Source organism: Nuphar pumila, chromosome 13 (genome assembly GCF_984573655.1).
Source record: "Nuphar pumila chromosome 13, dmNupPumi1.hap1.1, whole genome shotgun sequence".
NCBI lineage: Eukaryota > Viridiplantae > Streptophyta > Magnoliopsida > Nymphaeales > Nymphaeaceae > Nuphar > Nuphar pumila.
This window is the reverse complement of record NC_143261.1, coordinates 86474116-86498223: the sequence shown is the minus strand read 5'-3', so window position 1 is coordinate 86498223 and position 24108 is coordinate 86474116. Positions and strand designations below refer to the sequence as shown.

Sequence of the window (24108 nt, the reverse complement as noted above, 5' to 3'; positions counted from 1 at the left end):
AGAGAGTAGCGGTTTATAATAAAAATCAGATAAGAGAGTAGCGATTTACAGTAGAAATCAGATCAGAGAGTAGCGATTTACAATAAAAATCAAATCAGAGAGTAGCGATTTACAGTACAATTTATCTGATTTTTACTATAAATCGCTACTCTCTTATCTGATTTTTATTGTAAATCGCTACTCTTATATTTGATTTTTACTGTAAATCGTTACTCTCTAATTTGATTTCTAATGTAAATCATTTTTTTCAATAAAAAAAGAATAAAAAAAACCATGGCCGCTCTGAGAGAAATCTTGTTGCTCTTTTCAACAGTTACAAGAGAGAAAGAAAAGAAAGAATTTATACAAGGCAAGAGCGACAACCTTAAACCTAAACAAGTTGGGTATGATCCATAAGAAACCGAGTCTCAAACATAAGCCCCCAAAAAAATCTTCCTGCCGGCGCTGCCCCCCCCGTCAGGGGTGGCCCCCTCTGAACCCCCACCCGCTAACCGTAGCAGGACCCGCGCCGGGGGAAGCCCCCGAACCCCCCTTCCTGCAAGGGCAAAAACTTTGAATCAGGCTTCATAACTCATCAGGCATGAATAAGAAGGTGTAACACAAGTTAAATATAAGGCGAAACATGCAAATCTATTTACGGAGAGCGGGAGGACATTTTCATCCAACGCATATCTATCTTCTTGAAGGATATTTTTGTCAAAAGCATATCTATCTTTTTTATATATTATTTTATTATAAAGTCATCGTGGGCAACATTGGCATATGAATTATCGCAGCCCAAGATATCCCTCCGGACACCACACCCGGGAACACACGAATTTGTGTTTTGGGGAGAAAACACACCACCCTCCCTTTTATCTTTGAAGAAATAAATGTACCATATTAGTTTTGTCTGGACGGTGGGAAACAATAACAATAATAAGGTGCGGTCAATAACCACCCCTACAATCTGTATAGAATCTGTTTTTTTTTCTTTTTTAAAAAACAAATTTTAATTCAAAAAGTCAAAACATGCATAGGGTAACAGGGTTCCAAAAAAGCAATAAGTTATAGCGAAGGAAAAAAAAATCTTTAATTTTTTAACTCTTTCTCTGTTACTCCGTAAATCCAATCCGCCACTTGGGTTCTGCTCTTGTTGTTTTCTCATTTTCTTTTTTTTCTTACTCGTTCTAGATTTCACAAAAGTGTGCGGTTTAGTGTAGGGCTCCCCAACAAATTTTTTTCTTTTATCTTTATTCATTGTTATTGTTATTGTTATTGGTTTTACGTCTCATTTATTTTAGCCTGAGAGAACAGAAGGCTGGTTGCTTCAGAGAGAATACGCTGATCCCTTGTGTTTCCTTTTTAACTCCAAAGATTTAAAATTCTATTGGATGCATTGGTTCAGCTCTTCTTCCCCTAAGAAGAGTCTTTCTGGCGAGCTCTGCTGGGGAGCCACTCGCTGGCCGGTGGCCGGATTCTGAGTGATTTTTTTATCAAACAGAGACTCCCCACCAGAGATCAAATTGTTGGGATTGTGAAGGGAATTGTATTTGGTAATTCTCTCCTTGATAGTGTGGAGGAGTCTGCGTCGTTTTGGCGAAGGCTCCGAGAAGATGGCAATCGGAGAATGGAGGATTTCGCGATTCCGGCCGGCGGTCCCGAGAGTGGAGATCGAGATCATCGCGATTTTCCGTCGGGGTAGATGATTGAGGCTGCCGGAGGAGGGCTGAATTCGAGAGTGGGGGAAAGATGTTCATGGGAACCAAGTGGAGGAGTGACAAGAACAAGATCAAGGCTGTGTTCAGAGTGCAGTTTCATGCAACTCAGGTAACTTTCAAGGGAGATCATACCAATCAGATTTCGAAATTTTTGTTTTCTGTTGGTTTCTTCTTGTTGAACCAAACTCAGAATTTCCGTCATTGAATTCTTAGTGTGCTGATCAAACCGTATCTGCTCGGGTTAAGAACAAATCACACTATTTCTTTACAATGCAGATGAACTAATTCTGTGTTTTTTTTGTTAACTCAACGAATACAGGTTCCTCAAACTGGATGGGATAGTTTGTTGGTAGCTCTTGTTCCTTCAGAAACAGGGAAGCCTTCGGCGAAAACAGAGAAGGCTCAGGTTCGCAATGGGACCTGTCAGTGGGAGAATCCGGTCTGCGAGACCATAAAATTTACGCAAGAGGCGAAAACCGGGAAATTCGAGGAGAAAATTTATCGATTTATCGTGTGGAATGTAAGCAACCAAGCTTCCTGCCACCATTTTCTTCTGTTCCAGGATTTTGGTTCTGATGGGTTCTCTGTATTTCACCAGGGATCGACAAAAGGTGGGTTTCTAGGACAAGCGGCTGTTGATCTTGCTGAGTATGCAGATGCCATCAAACCCTGTTCTGTCTCTCTCCAACTTGGAACTTCCAACTCCACAATTCTTCATGTAAGTAATTCTAACCAAAAGCCTAGAACAAGAAACTTAAAAGAAATCCTCACATTGAGACACTGATCAACTTGGCTAACAGTGTGAGCCAATGTGGGATCCGATGCCACATTCTCTCAACAGACTTTGTTGAACTGTTTCTTAAACTCTTTGGAAGAACTTGTCCAAATTCTCCTAAATCCCTCTTAAGATGGGTGAATTTTTCTACTCTGGCGCAGTCCCACTTCAGTACATAATGCCCTTCTTTGGAATGTTGAATTTGAACATAAGAAGAATCCCTTGTTCCTGTTTCTTGCATTTTATTCCAAACAGTTCCTTCACAAGTCGGTCTCAAGACATCCATTCTACAGATCAAGGAATAAATTCATTGGCTATACTGAAATGTGGATCAAGCACTTGCAATTAACTGGTTTCTTCGATTCTGTAGTCCGTAATCTTTTCCTTTTGTGATATTGCATGTAGGTGACAATTCAGAGACTACATGCTGATGGGGACACTAGGTACCGCAAATTCCTTCCAACTTGAATAATCCACATGTTCATATTTATCGACTTCAGATTTTTGCAGTACAGATCTGAGTATTGGGTTCTGTTTTTTCAAGATGCCACTGCAGAGAAGACGAGAAAAGAAGTGCGGCCACGCGAAGCCCACATAGCAAGAGCCTCAGGAGACACATCAGCGATTTTGTCAGAGACGGAAGTTCAAAAACTTCATGCAGCACCAACAGCTGTGCTAGTAAAGTAAGCTTTCATCATCTTCAACTAGTTTTCATTTTCCCACTTTTCTGTTTCCATAGTTCCAATGTGGCTGAGAAAAGATACTTTTGATTAGCTAATAAACTTGTACAGTTAAAGATTGCAAATTAGCGCATAAGATGCAGGGACAAAAGATACCCTTGGATTGTTGCCATCAGAGCACACTTCAATTTTTCCAATAGCCATTCGTATAATGTTGGTTTATCATACACTACTTAGCAAACTTTTTTCATGCCCCATCATTAGGACAATGAGAAAGCTGACAAAGGACAGCCAACTTATCATAAACCCATATTCGAGCTTCTTTTTTGCAGCTACTGCATAACTTGGATGATCTTGGCGCTTATTCACCTAAGTAGAACTGGAGAAGATATGCGTACCTCCAGGTCCTCATTTAACTTGCTCTTTATGATCCTTGTTCCAAATAAAGAAGAAACTAAAAGTCATATCTGGTTTCTTTCATGTCTGACTAGATTGCTCCAGAATGTCTTTGTGTTAGTTCCAACATTAAGCATCTGTCTAATTAATGACATCCTGGAGAATGCACATACAAGTTATATAGTTGGGAATTTCAGCCACACAGATATTCCCACTGTCCATTGTAATTCCATTAGTTATTTCTTTAGTTCCTCAGGAGCATGTCTCTACCGAGAATCCTTGCTAATAAATATCACTACTCCTACCTTACACTCACAAAAATGGCTTTGAAGGTACTGTCTGCTCTTCAAAATTCAGAAAAAAATGGAATATTTAGCTGGCCCTGTATTTTAGCCTTCTAGAATATAGATATGGTTTACGCTTTCTAATAATAGAACTTCAAAATATATTGAACCAATGTCATCCCATTCCGAACTACATTAATTCTGTGGAGTCACAGGACATTTCGTGAAGGCTATTTCCTTCCACCTTCAGATAGCATTGGACACAAAAAGCTCTCCATTGAGAGATTTCTCTGGTCTTAAGCCTGCAAGTCAAGTTTGAAGATTCTTGAAGCACCCCAAAACTTAACCAAAAAAAGGAATAGATGGTTGCCTCTTACTTGTCCCTTCTACAACAGTATGTCAGGTATGGTGAATCCATGATTTTATGTCCTAAACAAACACCATATCCATGTATTCAGTAGAGATATGCCCTCATTGTGTTAATCTGATCAACTGAAATTCTCTTGAAATGTTAGTTTATGATTGTTTCTCTGAGATGGTTCAAAGATATCATTACTAAATAAAAAAAATCCTTGATGTCATTTGGTTCTCATCTGCTGTCCCAATAAACATTAAGCTATCGACCATCAGGTACAAAAGATTCAAGGGCATTTTATAATTTTCTATCCATGGAATAGGGACATGCAATTATGTCTTAGGAGGATCTATGTTTACAGCCAAAACATATCCTTTCACCAAAAAGAACCCTCATAGCTTTTATTTAATTAGACCAACAAACTTGTGGCCCTGATCTGCATTCTTGATTTTATGAATAGAAATTATTATATTCATGAACATAGGGAATTTACTTACATAGAAAGTAGTACCCCATGAAAGATATTATAAAAGAAGAACATGTGAAGATAAATGTGATTTGGATATAATGAAACAACCTAGTCAAGCAAGCTTCCCTTCGCTCTGTAATGAAATATGCGGAAAAACAAAGAGTGCGATAAGCACTTACAATACCCACTAATGAACAAACAAAAGAGGTAACACCCAAACCCACAAGAGACAACACAACATAAAAATATAAATGTCTCTTATTGAAAAAGAGAGAGAGCTCTCAAGAGTGAAAAATACAAGAGGGATTCACCCCTATATATACACAAAAAGGAGAGGGGGGCTGGCCTTATGGCCTTAAAAGAAGAGCCACTTAGGGGCTCCCCATGGAGTCGTTGGGAGCCCCCAACGATCACAAATGTGATCGTTGGGGGCCCCATCGACTCCATGGTGGGGCCCCTTTTATGTGAGCAAAAAACAAAAAATAAAAAGAAAAAAGAAAAAGAAAAGAATTACAAAAATAAATGAAAAATAACAAGTACCCCTATCGAGTACTTGTGAAATGACTAAAATACCCCTATTGGGTATTTTAGACAATACATATATATATATGAATTACATGTATTTTAACACCCTCCCTCAAGCTTTACGGGGATATAACCGAAAGCTTGTTAAGGAGAAACAAAAAACGAGGAGCAGCAAGGGCCTTAGTGAAGAAGTCTGCCAACTGGTACTCAGATGTGATGTAAGGTAGTGCTATGGTTCCTCTTAGGTATTCATCACGTACGTAATGGCAGTCCATCTCAATATGCTTAGTGCGCTCATGGAAGGTGTGATTGCTTGCAATATAAATTGCGCTTTTGTTGTCACAACACATCTTCGAAGGAGTAGAGATGACAATGCCCATATCACTGAGGAGACTTCTTAGCCATACAAGTTTCATGGTTGTAGTGGCCATAGCACGATATTCCGCTTCCGTTGAGGACAAGGATACTTTGTGTTGCTTCTTTCATCTCCAAGAAATCATAGTCACCTAAGAAAACACAAAATCCCGTAGTTGAGACTCGGTCATTGAGATTTTCTCCCCAATCAGCATCAGTATAAGCAATTAAATCAAGTGATGAGGAGGAGGAAAGAAAAACTCCCTTAGTTATGGTGTTTTTGATATATCTGACGATCCTTAAGACTGCACTCATGTGCACGGTTGTAGGTGCATGTTGAAACTGACTGACAGAGTGGACGGCATGAGCTATGTGTGGCCGAGTGATGGATAAGTAGGTTAGAGACCCAACAAGTTTCCGGTAGGGAGTGGGATCCTCGAGAGGTGTTCCATCTTCCAACCTTAATTTTGCATTGATGACTTCAGGGGTTTCTGTCTTCTTATCATCAGAGATACCAGATTTGGAACAAATGTCAGCAGCAAGTTTCATTTGAGAGAGAATGTACCCTCGAGAAGAGTACGCCACTTCAATCCCTAAAAAATATCTTAAGAAACCAAGGTCAGACATGTCAAAATTTTCTTTTAAAACTTTCTTAATATCATTAATTCCTTGCTCATCACTTTCAGTGATGATCATATCATCAACATAAAGTAGTAAAATAACTACTGAAGACCCTGCACTTTTCACAAACAAAGCAGTGTCAGTATAACATGAACGAAAATTCAAACTTATCATTACATTACTAAATTTATCATGCCAAGCCTTTGGGGCTTGTTTCAAACCATATAATGCCTTTTTAAGTTTGAGAATTTTATATTTACCAATACATACTCCTGGTGGAGGATCCATGTAAACTTCTTCATTTAATTCACCATTTAAGAATGCATTCTTAACATCTAGTTGATAGATAGGTCATTTTTTGACTGACGCCACGGCGATAAGAGTCCTAACACTGGTCATCCTAGCTACGAGTGCAAAAGTTTCTTCATAATCTATACCGTATTCCTGAGCATATCCTTTTGCTACTAATCGAGCTTTATAGCATTCTAATGAACCATCACTTTTAGTTTTAATTTTGAAGACCCATCTACATCCAATCGATCTCTTTCCAGTGGGTAATGAAGTTATTTCCCAAGTTTTTGCATTTTCAAGGGCACTAAGTTCATGGCTTCAACCCATTGGGGAATGTTTTTGGCTTCATTATAATGTGAAGGTTCATGAAATGAGTGTAATGCAATTAGACACGCTCTATACCTTGGAGTTAGAGACTCATAGAAAACGAACCTATTAGGAGGATTGGAGATTCGGCCAGATCTCCTCAAAGAAGTTTCTTCTATGTTGGACCCTTGAGAGTATTTTTCTAAGGCACTCATTTGAGCTTGTTGACCACGCCTAACATAGGTTTGGATTGGTCTATCACTTTCATCTTCAACATTGTCAAGAGGAATATCCTCTAGGTCATTCAACGACTCATTAGAGATTTCCTCTTCTTGAGGAGTCTCATCTTCTTGGGAGAGAAGATCAAATAAGAAAGCATATTCACTTTCGTCAATATCTTTAGTTTTCATAAAACCATTTTCATTTTCCAAAAAGGTTACATCTTTGGATACATAGAGTTTGTTATTTTTCAAGTCAAAACATCTAAAACCCTTTTGATTTTCTCCATATCCTAAGAAAACACATTCAATAGCTTTAGGAGATAATTTGTCTCTTTTATGTGTAAGGACAAAACATTTACACCCAAAAATTCTTAATCTATTGAAATCGGGTGTTCTTTCAAATAGTTTTTCATATGGAGATGTATTTTGTAAGGATGAAGATGTCATTCTATTTATCAAGTAAGTTGAGGTTAAGGCTGCTTTGGCCTAAAAACTTTTTGGAATTTCTTTGGAAATAAGGAGTGTCCTAGTGGTTTCCATGATGTGTCTATGCTTTCTTTCGGCTAAACCATTTTGTTGAGGAGTTCTAGGACATGATCTTTGATGACAAATTTCATTTATTTCTAAATAATTTTGAAATTCATTTGATAGATATTCTCCACCTGAATCGGATCTAAGAGTAGAGATATTACTTGAAAATTGATTTTTGACTATCATATGAAATTTCTTGAAGAAGTCAAAGACTTCGGATTTTAAATTGAGAAAATAGATCCACACATATCTAGTGTAGTCATCAATGAAAGTAACGTAATAGGAGTATCCTCCTTTAGACATGACTGGGGAAGGACCCCAAACGTCCGAATGGACTAACTCAAAAGGTCTTTTGGACACAAAGGTTCGATTTGGAAAAGGGGTGGATTTCATTTTGCCAAAAATACAACTCTTGCAAACAAAATGTTTCTCATTACAAAATTCCTTTCCAAATGGAAAGGAGTACATTTTTGAGAAACTTGGATGTCCAAGTCTTTGATGCCAAATTTCAATATTTTTATCTTGGACATGGTTACAAAAAGAGTTAGTGGGAAGTTTCAAGTTGCTCGTGTAATAGAGATCTCCCCTCCTATGGCCTTGCCCAATCTGCTTTCCGGACCGAAGATCCTGTATAGAGCAATCCGTAGTTGAGAAGGAGATTTCACATCCATGATCACATATTTGAGCAACAGAGATGAGATTTAAATTAAGTTGAGGTACCACTCTCACGTTTGGCATAAAGAAATCTTTAGAAAAATTTAAGGTTCCAAAACTTTTTACTTGTAAAGATGTACCATCAGCAGTTGAAACATAGGAGTTTTTAGAGTTATTACACAAATCGGAAAGCTCATTTTCAAGAGGAGTCATATGAAAGGAAGCTCCAGAATCAAGGATCCAAGAAGACATACTTGGAGGAGAGGAAGAAGCTATGGCGGCACCCGAGGTTGATGGAATCTTGAGTAGAGTTTGTAGTGCTTCCGATAGTTGAGCAAGAGAAAAAGACTCCTTCCCTTTGATAGTTTCCTCCTTCTTTTGAGTAGCTTCTTCAACGGAGGCAACCTTGTTTTTAGGTGTTTCATTTAACTTAGGGCAATTAGGTCTTATGTGACCCAGTTCTTGGCAATGATGGCAAATGGATTTTCTATAGTTGCCATTATAATTATTTTGCCTTCCAAAGTGTGGAGGCTTATAGGCTTTTACATGGTTGCCGGGTTTAGATACGGCCAAAACATCATCTCCTCCTTTAATCATGCCAAGACGAGTTTCTTCTTGGCATATTTCGGCTATGGCATCTTCCAAGGAAAGAGGCTTAGATCTATGAAGAAGGGAAGATCTAACTTGTTCATATTCGGGCCTAAGCCCATGTAGAAATTGGAAAAAGTGTTCTTTTTTCATTTTTTCTCTTCTTAGTTCCACATCCACACTAGAAACCCACTTTGGTTCTAGTAAAGATAGCTCATCCCATAAAGGTCCAAGAGTGCTATAGTAATCCCTTACACTCATTTCTCCTTGCTTGATAGTCCGGATTTTTTCTTGAAGAAAGAATTGACGAGCAAGGTCTTTTTGAGTAAACATATCTTTCATAAAGAACCATGCTTCATTAGCCATTCGAAACTTAGCAATGTTGGCGCAAATCTTGAGCTCCACATTGTTTATGAACCAAGCAAGAATCTTCGCATGCTTACTTTCCCAATCTTCCACTTTAGATTGGTGATCTTCAATGGTCTTCATGCGTGCATTTTCTTCAAGAGCTTTCTCTTGATTACCATCCATCTTAGTGAGTTGGAGTTGTGGTTCTGGAATGGTACCCATAACGTATCCCAAAAGTTTTTTACCTTTGAGGTTGTTCTCCATGGCGGCGGCCCACATCATGTAGTTGGAGTCATTGAGCTTGAAGGAGAGATCAATCTTTTGTTCCTCTTCTATTTAATCACTCACAAGAGGACAAACGAAGAGAGATATAAAAAACAATAATATAACTACTCAACTAGCTATATTAAGAAGAAGAGCATACACAAGGCTCTGATACCATGTAATGAAATATGCGGAAAAACAAAGAGTGCGATAAGCACTTACAATACCCACTAATGAACAAACAAAAGAGGTAACACCCAAACCCACAAAGAGACAACACAACATAAAAATATAAATGTCTCTTATTGAAAAAGAGAGAGAGCTCTCAAGAGTGAAAAATACAAGAGGGGTTCACCCCTATATATACACAAAAGAAGGAGAGGGGGGCTGGCCTTATGGCCTTAAAAGAAGAGCCACCTAGGGGCTCCCCATGGAGTCTTTGGGAGCCCCCAACGGTCACAAATGTGACCGTTGGGGGCCCCATCGACTCCATGGTGGGGCCTTTTTTATGTGAGCAAAAAACAAAAAAGAAAAAGAAAAAGAAAAAAGAAAAAGAAAAGAATTACAAAAATAAATGAAAAATAACAAGTACCCCTATCGGGTACTTGTGAAATGACTAAAATACCCCTATTGAGTATTTTAGACAATACATATATATATAAACACATATATATATGAATTACATGTATTTTAACACGCTCATGTTAGTTCTCTATACATATCTGAAGTTGTCTGAAAGACACATAAGTCTAGTTTGTAAAAGATGGTTGAGGGATAGGGATAGAAAAGTTCATCTCTGATCCAGTACAAATCCAAACTGATCCCTTTCCATTTCTTAGTTTTCAGAATTTTATTTCTTGCCCCTTCCCACCTTTTTGGCTTCCAGGGGCCAAGTGATGTGCGCATCAGTTTTGTTCTTGGGCTCAAGGATTTCTACTGCCAGATCTAGATCTGAATAAATTTTTAATTTCATCTGGATCATAGTTTACATTTAATCTGATTCAGATTTCTTTATACATGTAAAAAAACTCATTGTCAGATCTTATCATGTAGCTGATTGGATACAGAATGGTCTTACCATATCCTATTAAGTAGTGAATTAGATATCCAATCCAAAACATAATACCTAAATGCTGTAGTATGTAGTTAACTTAAAAGTGCACCTGAACTAGTCACTGGCTGAGCACCTAGGAGGGGACAATTTGCAACATATTGATTTTGTTATAATATTAAAAAATCAGAAATTGTGATGTAGCAAATGCTTACACATTTGATTTTTCATTAGAAATTGTTATACTTCAAATTTATAATTAATGCATTTATTTTGTGTTTCTAGGTGCTCCTATCACTTTTGAATACATAGCCTAAATCTTATGTTAATTTTAAAAACAAAGGTATAATGCCATCTTTCTTGAATAAAGTTTTAGTGAATTACCAATAGTTCATCTCTAAATTTCCATTGTTCTTGATACTTCTCTAATACCATGTGAATGGCTGTAGTAATATAACATGATTTCCAAGTTTGTCTTAGACATATGCATCTTAATGCGTAGAAATAATCAATGAACAGAAACCCAAAAAGAAATTGTGTTCTATAAATTACATTAAATAAACTAGATCAAATCCATTAGTTGGTTCTTATTCTTCACAATCAAGAATTAAGTGAGAAGGAAAAGCAAGAAAAAGAAAAAGGAGCTTGCTTGTTATCATCGCAAAAAAATTTTTCCTCTCTTGCGAGAGAGAAACGAATTTTGCGAGTCAAACTCGACCAAAGTTTTGAAAATTGTTTTGAAAATTAACTTGCCTCCATTTTGAAAATTTGCGGGAAAATTCCATGGAATGGGATCTGTCTGTCGGTACGAGGTTCAACCGTTCCTGACGCCTTTACCAGGGGTAATTGAACCAATGATCAATTATGTGCTTTAACATGATTCAAATATCTAAATTATGCTCTATTTTTCCTAAAATGTACAGAGAATCAGGCTTGTGCTATGATATTTTGAAAATAATGCAAGTTTGAGAAAATATGATGTTTGTTTGGAAAATTGAAATATGCTTGAAAAATGATTGAAGAAGTGTTTGAAAATGGAATTCCTGGGAAAATCATTGAATTTCATTGGAAATCAGAAATTATATTGGAAAATGAATTCTCATGAAAACTTGAATCTTGGGAAAATCAATTTTTGAGATTTGGAATTACTTTTCTGAGAAAATGGATTTGAGAATTCTGAGAAAATCAAGAAATTCATTAGAAAATGACTTTTTGAAATGAAAAATGGATTCTCAGGAAAATGAGAACTCTGAGAAAATCGATTTCTGAAAACTTAGGATTTTGAAATTTGAGAATTTTAAAACATTGGAAAATCTTGGTTTGAACTTAGGAAATGATTTGAAATGTCATTTGAAAACTTAGGATTTTGATAAAATCAGATCCTGAGAAAGACTTGGAAATTCTTGAGAAAACTGAATTTTCTGAAATTGAAATTGGAAAATGAATTTGAAAACAATGCAATTTGAATAATATGAATGAATAAATATGAATTTGAAAAGGGAATTTCATTGAGGAATTGGGAAATCTTTTTTAAACTTGGAAAAATGCAGTGCATTTTTGAAGTTAACCTAAGTGTGTAGGTTGAATGTGGCTAATATGAAGATCATAAATCTTGGTTTTCTTCGTATTCTGACTATGGTCATAAATACGAATCCCACCGAGTTTATAAACTCCATAAGAGCATGAATGATGCATTCAGATATTGAATTTGCAGAAATTAAACTATATGCAATGCAGTCATATTGTAAGCAGAAAATGTAACTCTTATTCCAAATATTACATTTAATGTTACATTGAATTGAAATAAAAGAATAAAAAAGTTAAGTCTTCTTCTTGAATGTTTCTGCAAAACTAGAAAACAATATTAGCACGAAAATGTAGGTTTTTCTGAATTTATCCGAAAATATGGAAAATTATCAGATATTATTCAGATATAAACCCAAATTCATACCCCCTTTGATATAAACATGATAAATAATGAATAAATTTTAAAAATAATCTTGAAAATTCGAAATTGGGGTCAAAATAACCAAAATACCCCTGATGACCTTGAAATCAGGGTTTTTAAAAGAAATTTTGTAAATTTTGGAATTTTAAAAATCAAATGAAATAAATCAAATACAATATGATGAAATATGATTATATGCATGAAAATTTATGAAATTAAAGATTGAAATTTCGAAATTTAGGTCAAAAATGACCAAAATACCCCCGACAACAAGACTATGGCCTTGAAACCAGGGTTTTCTGAAATAAATTTTGCAAAAATGGAAAATGTGAAATGCAAATGACATTGAAATTAACCCTAATATGATTCTACATGCTAATTTACATGAATAAAACCCTAAAATGGCGAAAATATCATAAAATATCAAATTTAACCTGATTTTCGCCTGATTTTCGCTTTTGAATTTAAAGATAAACTAACACATGGAGCAAATGAACTTGGAATTAAACCAAATTTGGCATGGACACCTAAAATAACTCTAGAAACAGAATGGAGCTCGAAAATCTATTTTTTGTATTTTTAAATATAGAAATTCAAATAAAAACCCTAAATTTTGTGATTTTTGCCTAAAATGTTGATTCTAAATGGGATTTCGGATATCAAACTTCCATAAAAAAATTCCAAATTTTATGGTGTGACATAGGACACCAAGGCCAAGATTTGTTCCTTTTACACTTTCTGGTTTTGACCCATGGTCGGAGCTGTACCACTCCGGCAAGTCGGATCGGAATCCGGCGACTAGGATTTGGGGGAAACAAACAGGTTTCGGTAGAAAATGTGGGAAAAATAGTAAACAGATGGGGAAAAGGTTGAAATTATGGTAAAATGTCCCTGACAAATAGGGTAAATTTTATCTTTTTGCATCATTGGGATTCGGGTTACGGTTTGGAAAAGGGCACACTGTTATCAGAGACCCAAATCTTTGAAATTTTGAGATATTGAAATATGTCAGACAGAAAATAAAATTTCGTGAAAAATACTGAAACAGTTCCAAAAATCCCCAAATTTTGGAAAATGACATAAAAACAGGTTAGGAACAACTTTCGTGTTGAAAGTTTTTGCAGAAGGACTACGGATTGAATGGAATCGGTGTATTAGGGTCTGCCTATACCCTGACGAAAGAAAATCGAGATTTTCCCAGGGGTCTGGGAAATCCTATTTTTGACAGAGGTCAAAACTAATTGGAAAGACCTCAAAATTTCCAGATCATTAGTAGGTTCAATTATGAATCCACTGTGATTTTTTTGATGATGATCCGGATCTTCCACAGGGGTGATCTTGAGTTCATAAGTCTGCCAAAAATGTGTCCAGAATTTTCACAGGGTTTAAAACCCAGTCTAGTATTTGATTTTTAAAGAGGGGATCCAAAACCCAAATCCATCCAGGTTTTTGGCAGGAGATCACTGACAAATAGGCATATTCAACATAAAAATATTGAAATTTATTGACATGGATTCATGCATGCAATAACAACAATTCTACACGCCTAAAATTAAAATTAATGAGTTATCAATGATGTTTTGATGAAATTAAACTAAATAATATAAAATGATGCAATACAATTAAAAGCAACGTTTGAAACATGAAATCTACCTAAATTTAAAAATAAAACAGGGTATAATTGGGGAGACACAATCTTTATTTATGTTAGCCATTGAAGTGAGAGGCTTCATCCATGGAGCGAATGAAATAGCTCACTCGATAGCTCTATCGTAACCAAAACAAACAAATAAAAAAAAAATCAATGAGCCAAAGGGGTCTCACCTTGGTATCTTTGCTGCAGCTTGCTGGGAATTGAAGAAGATTGAAGGTGATGGCTGTGGTAGCTGTCACAAAAGGGGCTGGCTGGCGGTTCCCTCGTGGTGGCTGCTAGAAGGTGATCCGGAGGTGGCTGCTAGAAGGCTGGACTTGAAGGGGCTGCAACGAGATGGTGTTGAACCAGTCTTGCTAGAGGAGGAGGTGGTTGGCTGCTATGGTGTGCAGTTGGTGGTGTTGAAGGAAGAAGGTGGGAGTGCTGTGTAATGAGAACCAAGGGAGAGATAGAGAGAGAGAGAGTGAAAGAGATGAGAAGGGGTGCAGCCGTGAGAGACTTCTCTCCTTTTTCTTTTTTTCTTTTTGGTTTTTCAACTTAGGTTTTAATTGGGTCAATACTTAGGGTTTAATGAGAAGGGAATGAGAGGGAAAGAAGGGTTTACGTGAGATGGGTTGGAGAATAGGGAAAGGAAGGAAGGGAAGAAGGAAAGAAAGGAAGAAAAGAAAAAAAGGAAGGAAGAAGGAAAAGAAGAAAGGAAAGAAAATAAAGAAGAAAAAGGAAAGGAAGGGAAGAAAGAAAAGGAAGGAAGAAGGAAATGGGGCTGGAGGTTTGGGCGACCCCCCTCGCGGGTCCCACCTCTCTAAAATAAAATAAATAAATAAAAACAATAAAAACAAAACAAGCAAATAAAAGAAACATCTTTTTTTTAATAAAATAGAAATGTAAATGAATGGGCCATCTCAGAGCGGGTCCAAATTCCACTTTTGAAATTCATTTTGACGATTAGAGGGGTAAAATAGTCTTTTCAGAAAATTTCCAGACGAAACGAGCTCGGATTTTGAAGTTCAATATCCCGTTGCGAAGCAAATCCAGTGTAGAATTCAAAAATTTGAGTTTGAAATAAATCCAGATTATTTTTCTTGAGAAAATATTTCCAAATTTAGACTCCCAGGGGTAAAAATGTCAATTTTGGAAACCCAGGGTTTGAAATTGATTTCTGAAATTTTTTTAAAACTCAATCTGGATTGAAATTTATAAAACTGGAGTTTTGGACTTCGAAAATGGAATGAAATGTGATGAAATGCTGAGAAATGATATGAAATGATAAGAAATGACATGAAATGCTATGCGAAATGCTAACCCTGAATGAAGAATTTTGGATTTTAAACCCTGATTGGCAGTTGTACCAGTTCAAAAAGCATAAAAACTGATAAAAATTGCGAAATGGTTGAAGAAATGGTTTTTTGACTCTACTGGGTTAGAATGACACTGAAAATTAGGGTTTGAGCTAAAATGAGTTTGATTGAGCTGGGTTTTAGAGTTTCAGAACTTCAATGAACTGACAAGGTACTGACTTAACTGGACTCTCCGACTAAATTTTCAAGAAATACTACCATTTTTAGAGAAATGGTACGGAATAGTCACTGGAGTGAAGTGAATTACCAACCTGAGCTGGGCTTGAGCTAAAACAAAGATCAGTAATACTAACATGAACTAAAATCGAAGCTCGAACACTAGTTCAATTGACTAAACTCAGCTCAATTTCAGCTGAAAGAGCTGAAATGGACTAAAATGGGCTCTGGGACACTTAGAAATGGTTTTGAATTGAAACTGGAGCACTCGAACTCTTGGTGAGCTCAAGTTAGACTCTGGGGAATATGACTGACTATGAATGACTGACTCAGAGACAATTAACTTGGATTTGAGTGAGAAATGAGCTCATTTCTGAGGAAATGATCCCATTTTGGCAGGAATGGTCAGAAATGAGAATGGTTTGTTCATTGTGAGCTCATATGAGCTTGAGATGACTGATATTCTAATTGTTCTGAACTGACCAATGAGCTTGGTTGACTCCGACTGACTGGGGTCCGGGATGACCTAGGGGTAAAATGGTAATTTCCAAATAAAAATTGGTAAAATGGTGATTTTCTGAAACTGACTCGGGGTTTAACTCCTACACTAACCTAACAGGGTTGGCACTGCACGAGGAGGGTTTTTTGAGAATGGATGATGAAAATTTGGGGTGTTTACATTGCTGAAATATTAGAAGAATCAAACCAAATTATCAAACAAATAGATCATGCATGATAAGTTGTTTAGAAGGTCGGACCTTGTTTTATGGATGTGCACACACACACACACATATTCAGGGCTATGAGCTAACTAAAACTTATGTCATTGTGAATCATATTAAGATGGAGCAATGTTGTACGTATCGTACTGTATCATACATATGTGCCATACGATATGGTTTGGTATGTATCATTACTATAAGAAATATTGATATGATACGTATTCGTATCACGATACGAATGTGTATCATATTTGTACCATACGATATATGGTGTATCGTACGATACAAGGTGAGCACACTTTAAAAATGGCTGAATCGTAGTTTTTCAGTTTTGGGTTTTAAAGACCTCTTGAGGCCCGTCTCCCTCATTTATGTAGAAGTCATTAGAGAGGTATTCACACACCTTAGAACTCGTGAGAGCAATTTGGGGGCCGATCCATGTTCAAGGGAGAGGGCTTTTGTGGTTTGCTAAAGTAAAAGTGCATCTTCACTATTTTTCACTCAAGAAAGTGGGTTAAAGTAAAAAAATCTTTATTATGAGTAAAATTATAAAGTAAAGATTTATATCAAGGTTGAAATTAGGCTCCATACTCCTCAAACAAAAATGGCATCAGATGATCCAGCATGACAATGGGGCACTCAAGTAATGAGTGAAAACCAATTGAAAATCGAGTGCAACTATTGTCATAATATTTTTGTTTATATAATATGAAAGTATGAGTCTTATGGCATGTTATTGATTGCAAAATATTTAATATTTTTCATTGTTCTTGTGAGATAATTAATGTTTGATGATGTCTTATGCAACTCATAGAGACATAAATGTTTCATATGTGATTTTATGGTTGTATGTTGTATAATTCATCATTGTTTCATCTGTTATACTTTTTTAGAATTTTTTCTAGTTTATTCTGATTTTTTATGACTTTTTTATTTTTTATTAAAAATTATGATTTTTTACGATACGATACATATCTTATTTTAGGCTTGACCGATACGGGTAATGATACGATACTTACAACCTTGAGATGTGTGGAGGAGATAGTTGATGTTTGATGATGTCTTATACAACTCATAGAGACATAAATGCTTCATATGTGATTTTATGGTTGTATTTCGTATAATTCATCATTGTTTCATGTGTTATGTTTTTTTTAGAATTTTTTCTAGTTTTTTCTGATTTTTCATTACTTTTTTGGATTTTTTATTAAAAATTGTGATTTTTTATGATACTATACGTATCTTATTTTGGGCTCGACCGATACGGATAATGATATGATACTTACAACCTTGAAATGGAGTGTGGAGGAGAAATGTTTCTCACACTTAAAAGATTGGAAAGAACTGTAATGAGGTGTCATGGAACTTCAACATTAGAACTCCATAATCGAGATTTAAATTTCAATAAAGAACTTTCTACCGTAATAGTGCAATTATGTAGTACTTTATTGTGGATATTATCATGCACAAGCTGACTTACACATCTTCTAACCTTTTTCCAGGATATCTCAGCAGGCAATGAAACAGTGCAGTTCAGCCCATCTATCATGATAAATACTGTACCTCACACTGCTGAATGTGATGACAATCTCAAAGGATTCAGAGGTTCCGATGTTATCTCAGCATCATCAAGTTCAGATGGCAGCTTAGGGAATGATTTCCCCCATGAATACAAATTCAAAAATAACGTCCATAAGGATGCAATAAGCTTTCTATCACCTCTTAGAAGCAATGCAAAATCGCCACAACTTTTGGCCAATGGACGCAATGCCATGTCAGATTATAGAGAATGTGAAGATTCGACCACAGAATGGTCTCTCAGTTGGACTCCAAATGAAAGCAGAGTAAACTCAACAAACACTTCTAAAGAGATCACTTTGAATGAGAAGTTGCAGGCTGCAGAAATTGAAGTTGAAAAACTCAAAAACAAAATTGCTGCTATGGGAAGGCAAGCAGAGTTGTCAGATCTTGAAGTCCAGACATTGCGAAAACAAATTGTAAAGGAAACCAGAAAGGTGCAGGAATTTTCAAAGGAAATGTGCAGCTTAAAGGAAGAGAGAGATGCACTTAAACAGGAATGCGGACAACTCAAGGCTTTAAGGGCCAACAATGACATCAACGTTATGAACAACTCCCATTATGACAACAATGATGCCATCCGCATTCTAGAAGAAGTTAAACAAGAACTGAGTTATGAGAAAGAACTAAGTGCCAACCTCCACTTGCAACTACAGAAGACTCAAGAGGCAAACTCTGAACTGATTCTTGCTATTCAGGATTTAGAGGAGTTGTTAGAACAGAAAGAAAGGGAAATATCTCAGGTCTCCTCCAGTTTAAGATGCAGCATACCAGTAATAGATGAAAGCTGCCAAGAGCTAATGAAAACAACAGACAATTTACAGAAACATCAAGTTCAAATTTACCAAGACCCAAAGAACACTAAGCATGAAGAAGGAGATCAAGATCAACTCGCATTGGAAGTATTAATTAAGAAGCATGACAATGCAGATAATGCATCTTCACTTGAGCAAAAGGTTTTAGAACTACAAAGTGAATTGGATGAATGCAAAAAGGATCGTGATAACATAGAGATGCAAATGGAACAACTTGCTCTTGATTATGAGATTCTGAAGCAAGAAAATCATGACATGGCTTTTAAGCTTGATCAGAGTCAGATACAAGAGCAACTAAAAATGCAATATGAAGCCTCAGTGTCATTAGCAGTCATTAACGACCTGGAAGCTCATGTTGATAACCTGGAGAAAGAACTTGCCAAGCAGGAAGAAGCATTTGAAGCTGAACTGGCAGCGCTAACTCATGCCAAAGTAGAGCGGGAACAGAGAGCAATAAAAGCAGAAGAGATGTTGAGGAAGACAAGGCAAAGCAATGTTGACACAGTTGAAAGGCTCCAAGAAGAATTTAGAATGCTCTCCATGCAAATGACTGCAACTTTTGATGCAAATGAGAAACTGGCTGTGCAAGCAATGACAGAAGCTAGTAACATGCGCATCCAAAAGAACCATCTAGAGGAGTTGCTAAGGAAATCTACTGAAGATCTCCAACTGGTCAAAGATCAATATGAGGACCGACTTGCGGAGCTTTCAGCCCATCTGGATTTGAAAACAAGCAGCATAAATCAACTACTATCAGAAGTTGAATATTTATCCAAGGACCTTAAGGCTCAGAAGGACGTTACAGAAGTTACCAACAACACTCTCTCGGCTGAAATACTTGCACTTAAAGCAGATATACAATTGATCATAGTTGAAAGAAATGATCTTCTCAAGAAGGTAGAAGGAAAAGAAAAGATTCTACTTGAGCTGGAAGAAATGAAAACCAGAATGCATGAAAAATATCTTATGGTCCAAAGAGAAGATGCCGAAAGAAAAGCCCTTGAGAGGCCAGTTCTTCTGGCAAGGGAGGAAGCTGGAAAATCACTGGAACAATTACATGACAAAAGGCACTTGTTGGTTGAAAAGGAGGCATTGATCGGTATTCTACAATCAGAGATAAAAGCAATAACAGCACAATATAATGAACTTAAGAAATCCTTGTCTAATGATGAATTTGAGATAGAGAATCTAAGGAAACAGGTATTTCAACTAAGAAGTGACTTGAAGAAGAAGGAAGATGCAATCACAGTCATTGAAAAGAAAGTCAAGGACAACAACTCAAGAGTTACAGCACTTGAAGTAAATGAAAAGGCAAGCCCAAGGAACAATAAGTCCAGCAATGGCCAACATTGCATTAAGGAGGTCACCAAGTTGCAAGAAAAAATCAAGCTTCTTGAGGTAAGTGGTGTTCCATACATTGTGAAAATACATTTCCACATTTAAAGTGGTTATTTGAACACATATTACTGTGCCCACATTGATGATGGTTCCAATGTTTGACAGGAAGAGGTAAAGATGAAGGAAGCCACTCTTGAAAAATCAAGAAATGAATTTGCAGAGGAGAAGGATCTATACACAAGGATTGAAGAACTACAAAAGACTACAGCGAATCTAATACAGAATATCTCAAATTCCTCTTATGGAAAAGTACAGGTCAGCAACCATAAAACAATCTGTATGCTCATATCAGATTCATGGATCTTCCCAGAGTAATTTTTCCTGCATGGTGTTCAATACTAGATTGCCATCAGGATGCATCCTCATAAATCTTGATATATAAATGTTTGAACTTCCTCTTCTATATGTTCTTAAAGAAGTTGTGCTTCTTGAATGGTGTAAATTGCTACACTAATGCTATATCAAATGTGATAAGGCAACAAAAAGAGGAGATGCCAACAGAAATATTTCCAGATATTGGAAATAAGTTTGAGAAAACTGACACCCTTTGATCAATTTTAACATACAATTGTTAGCTTCTCTTGTCCATTCCAATGCATAAAACTGAGCTTGAATGTGTCCTTGTTAACAATTTCTGATGAGTTCATAGGCCTCAAATTGAATTTGCAAGAACACAGGCAAGTATGTTGTTGCAGCATTATGATATGCTCATCTTCATTTGTATCTTCTCATTTGTGGTCTTCTGTTATTTTCCTAATTTATTCTCTACCCTTCTCAATGCTTGTTTGTCCCATGGTTTGTGTATGAGAAAAATAATCTTGTCACCAGACAGAGTGAACTTCAAGTGCTTCTTGCTGGCAAAACATATACAAGGCAACAGCAGTTGTCTAATAACAAGTTTATGAAAATTGAATATATTTTTTCCACAATCTTCATGATGGTTTTAAGCATTGACTATCTATCATTATTAACTCTAAAAGAAATTTCTGGATCAGCTAGAATGACATTAACACATTGGATTTCTCATTCATAATTTGTAATTGAGGAAAACTATTTCCAAACTAAGTTCTGAATATGCATGGATCCGTTGAAGTTACTCCCGATTATTCTTTATGCCTTAAGCAGATGTGTGCACTTTGATCTCTTATAGATAAGTTATGATCTATGTAACACGGACTCTTCTAACAGGGCACCGCACCCGCGTCGCACCCGCACCCATGCAGGTGCGACACTTAGACACGGCTTCCTTTGTGTCAAGTGAAGTTAACCACACTAAGGTCCATTTCTGTCCAAAAATATATTCAATTAACCTTAACCAAGTCCAGTTTTATCTATATTATATATACAAATACATAAATGCACACACATACATGTAGTGTTAATTTAAAACTGTTAAAAATTATATATATATACCCTCTCTCCACCCCACACCCAAGTTTTTTTAAAGTGTTGCATCTGCACCTGTATCCGCACCCACATCTGCACCCGCACCTATGTGACATAGGTTCTGATAGATGACACTATTTTCTAAATTCACATATAATGAAGATGTATGGGCTATTTGAGCATCTAAAGGATTCCTTACACACTTTATGATTGTATAATCATTGTTAACTGCTGAATTTCAGGAAACTATCTTCAGCAGTCAACACAAAGAGAGCCTTGATATGGACAAGGATATCTCTGTCAATTCTGAAAAAGAGACAGTTGAAAGTTTGAAGGTAAAGGAAATGGTCATGAATTATTACATCTATTTTACAACATAGTATAAAGAACTGACTAGTCTTAAAAAACAAAAGTACTGATAGTTTAAATGCTCCCAAGATGCAGGAGTCGAAGGCTCAAGATTGTAGGTTTCCAGATAATTCCTGTGATGAAGATGAAACAAGCATCAGCAAAAGTTTCTCAGCAACAAAGATGGAGACTCTACCAGGCATGCTTAACCAAGATCATAATGAACAAGTATCATCTAAAAGGTACAACATTGATTTAGTAACCTTTAAGATGATGGTCATTGCAAATGAAAAATTATTGGAAACTTTAGCATGAATATTTCAACTGACAGCTTCTGGATACTGAGATCATGTTGGTGAATATCTAATGGAAAATAATATTTATGTAGCGTCATTATTAACTCGAGGAATGAGCAGAAAACCTGCTGTCATTGTGCACCTGATCAAGATGACATCATAAAATTGATAGCTGAAATATCACAACTGAAGAAGAAAAACACATCAATGTAGGATGAGCTGAAGGAAATGCAAGGACGCTACTCCGAGATAAATCTCAAGTTTGCAGAGGTAGAAGGTGAAAGGCAACAGCTTATAATGACTTCGTAATCTTAAAAATGCTAAATGGACTTAGCCATCTGTATGTGTAAAAGAATTAGTTCATTCATGTGTATGTACGAAAGGAAGTGGGATCTGTGTGTAGAGGAATTAGTTGGATTTGCCCAGTAGGCTCATCCGGGGCCTGCCAAAAGATAGCTTCTTGTAATGCAAAAGTATATTATATTATCAAGTGAAATCAGCTAGTGCATTCTTTTATCTTTTATGAGGAAGTACTCAAACACTGTTTTGCAATCAAGCAATAAGCTTTGCATTGAAGCGCCGTAAGCAGGGTAATCAATTAATAAATCTGGATTATTTCAAGCTTTCAATGTACACAAAAACCAGTACATGTTGGAAAAGACTGTTGCCACCAAGTATAGGAGCAGCACAAAAAGCACGGAATTGAATCTAATATGTTGACAATAGAACTTTTTCACACTTTCCAGCATAATCACTTGTTACTACCATAAGATTTTGTACAATTTGATTGGGGGTGAAGGGTAGCAGCTTTTCTATCACAGAAAGGCCAAAAATACACTTCATTTTTTTTTCTGTTGTCCCTTAAAGTAACATCATTTTTAAAAAGTTACGAAGTTAAAAAATCTTTAGAGCGAACCTCAATAGGCTTAGACTAGACAGACTAGACTGGTCCTACTAACGTGATTCACTAACGAACTTATTTGACGACTTTAACAGAATTTGGTACCTGTATTCTCGGCTTTACATGACTGAATTTCACGTAGGTTTCTTCTAAACTGCTCACAGCAAAAATTTGAAGCAAACAAAAGCTAGGTAGTGGCTGGGGGCCTCACTGGAAAGAATGGTATGAGAACTTCAGTTGCCCTAAAATGAAAGATGATTTTGATTCATAATCAACTTGACTTGCTCCGCCTGCTTGATTAGTAGTGAAAACTTTTCTCCCTTTTCTCATACACCTGCTAAGCGTCTTCCCTTCTAATTGATAGTTAAGGAATGTGTATTTTCTCCGGCACCTAAGATTAAGTGCTTCTCTTTTCAATTGCGCTTGCCAGTAGAAAATCACCTTCTTTTCATATTTTTGTGGATTTTTTTTTGGTCAAATCATATGAAGGTGATCTGCAAGATTTGTTCTGTAGAAAATGTATTTCGATCATGTAAATGTGATATATAAGCAGGTTCTTTAAGGATTTCAAAATCAATAACTCACAATGCACTAAAATTTTACGTCTCGAAAAAACATATTTTTAGATTGAAATAATACATTCAAGGTTTGATTTCTTAGTGACAAATCATCCTTACGGTCAGATTGAGTCCATAAAAGCTTGAACCTATGATTTCCAATTTAATACTTGTGTGCCTTCAATAGCACCAAATATTTATCGTGCTTTACTCTATGAGGGTGGTGTCTCCGTGTAAATATCAAAAAAAAAAATTTTTTTGAACGTGCCCTAATTCCTTAGCAAATAAACCATGCTGAACAAGAGACGGGACGGGTTGGGCTCTTACTCAATTTTTTTGAATTGGGTCTAGATTGAACTGAGGTCTGGTTCCAATTTGATTCGGTTGGTCTGGACTAGCTCAGGATGGACCAGACCCAGACTGAATTAGGTCTGGATCCAGCCTGTGATTAGGCGGAGTAGTTTTGGATCCAGATTAAAACTGAACTTGATCTAATCTAGTTTGTTTTTTATTAAAACTGAACTGAATTCAGTTCAGTTTATTCCTAACTAGAACTGAACTGAACCAGTCCAAACTGTCTC

At 36.4% G+C, this 24108-nt stretch overlaps 1 protein-coding gene across 1 annotated transcript; it reads left to right on the top strand.

Moving 5' to 3' along the window:
* Positions 1-1731: 1731 nt before the first annotated feature.
* Positions 1732-22378, top strand: LOC149818992 (uncharacterized). The gene is made up of 11 exons (XM_089986319.1): positions 1732-1809; positions 2020-2106; positions 2299-2418; positions 2731-2848; positions 14205-14437; positions 17751-20039; positions 20145-20294; positions 21668-21760; positions 21870-22001; positions 22105-22128; positions 22283-22378. Exons 1-11 carry the CDS (start codon positions 1732-1734, stop codon positions 22376-22378), a joined length of 3420 nt encoding a protein of 1139 aa, XP_089842445.1.
* The last annotated feature ends 1730 nt before the right edge of the window (positions 22379-24108 follow it).

Bases quoted from the DNA above. Each gene is read 5' to 3' on its own strand.
- LOC149818992 (XM_089986319.1), top strand. From the start codon at position 1,732: ATGTTCATGGGAACCAAGTGGAGGAGTGACAAGAACAAGATCAAGGCT. The intron at 2,107-2,298 runs GTTCGCAATGGG...GTATTTCACCAG, and splicing joins CGAAAACAGAGAAGGCTCAG to GGATCGACAAAAGGTGGGTT. The intron at 21,761-21,869 runs GTAAAGGAAATG...CCCAAGATGCAG, and splicing joins AGACAGTTGAAAGTTTGAAG to GAGTCGAAGGCTCAAGATTG.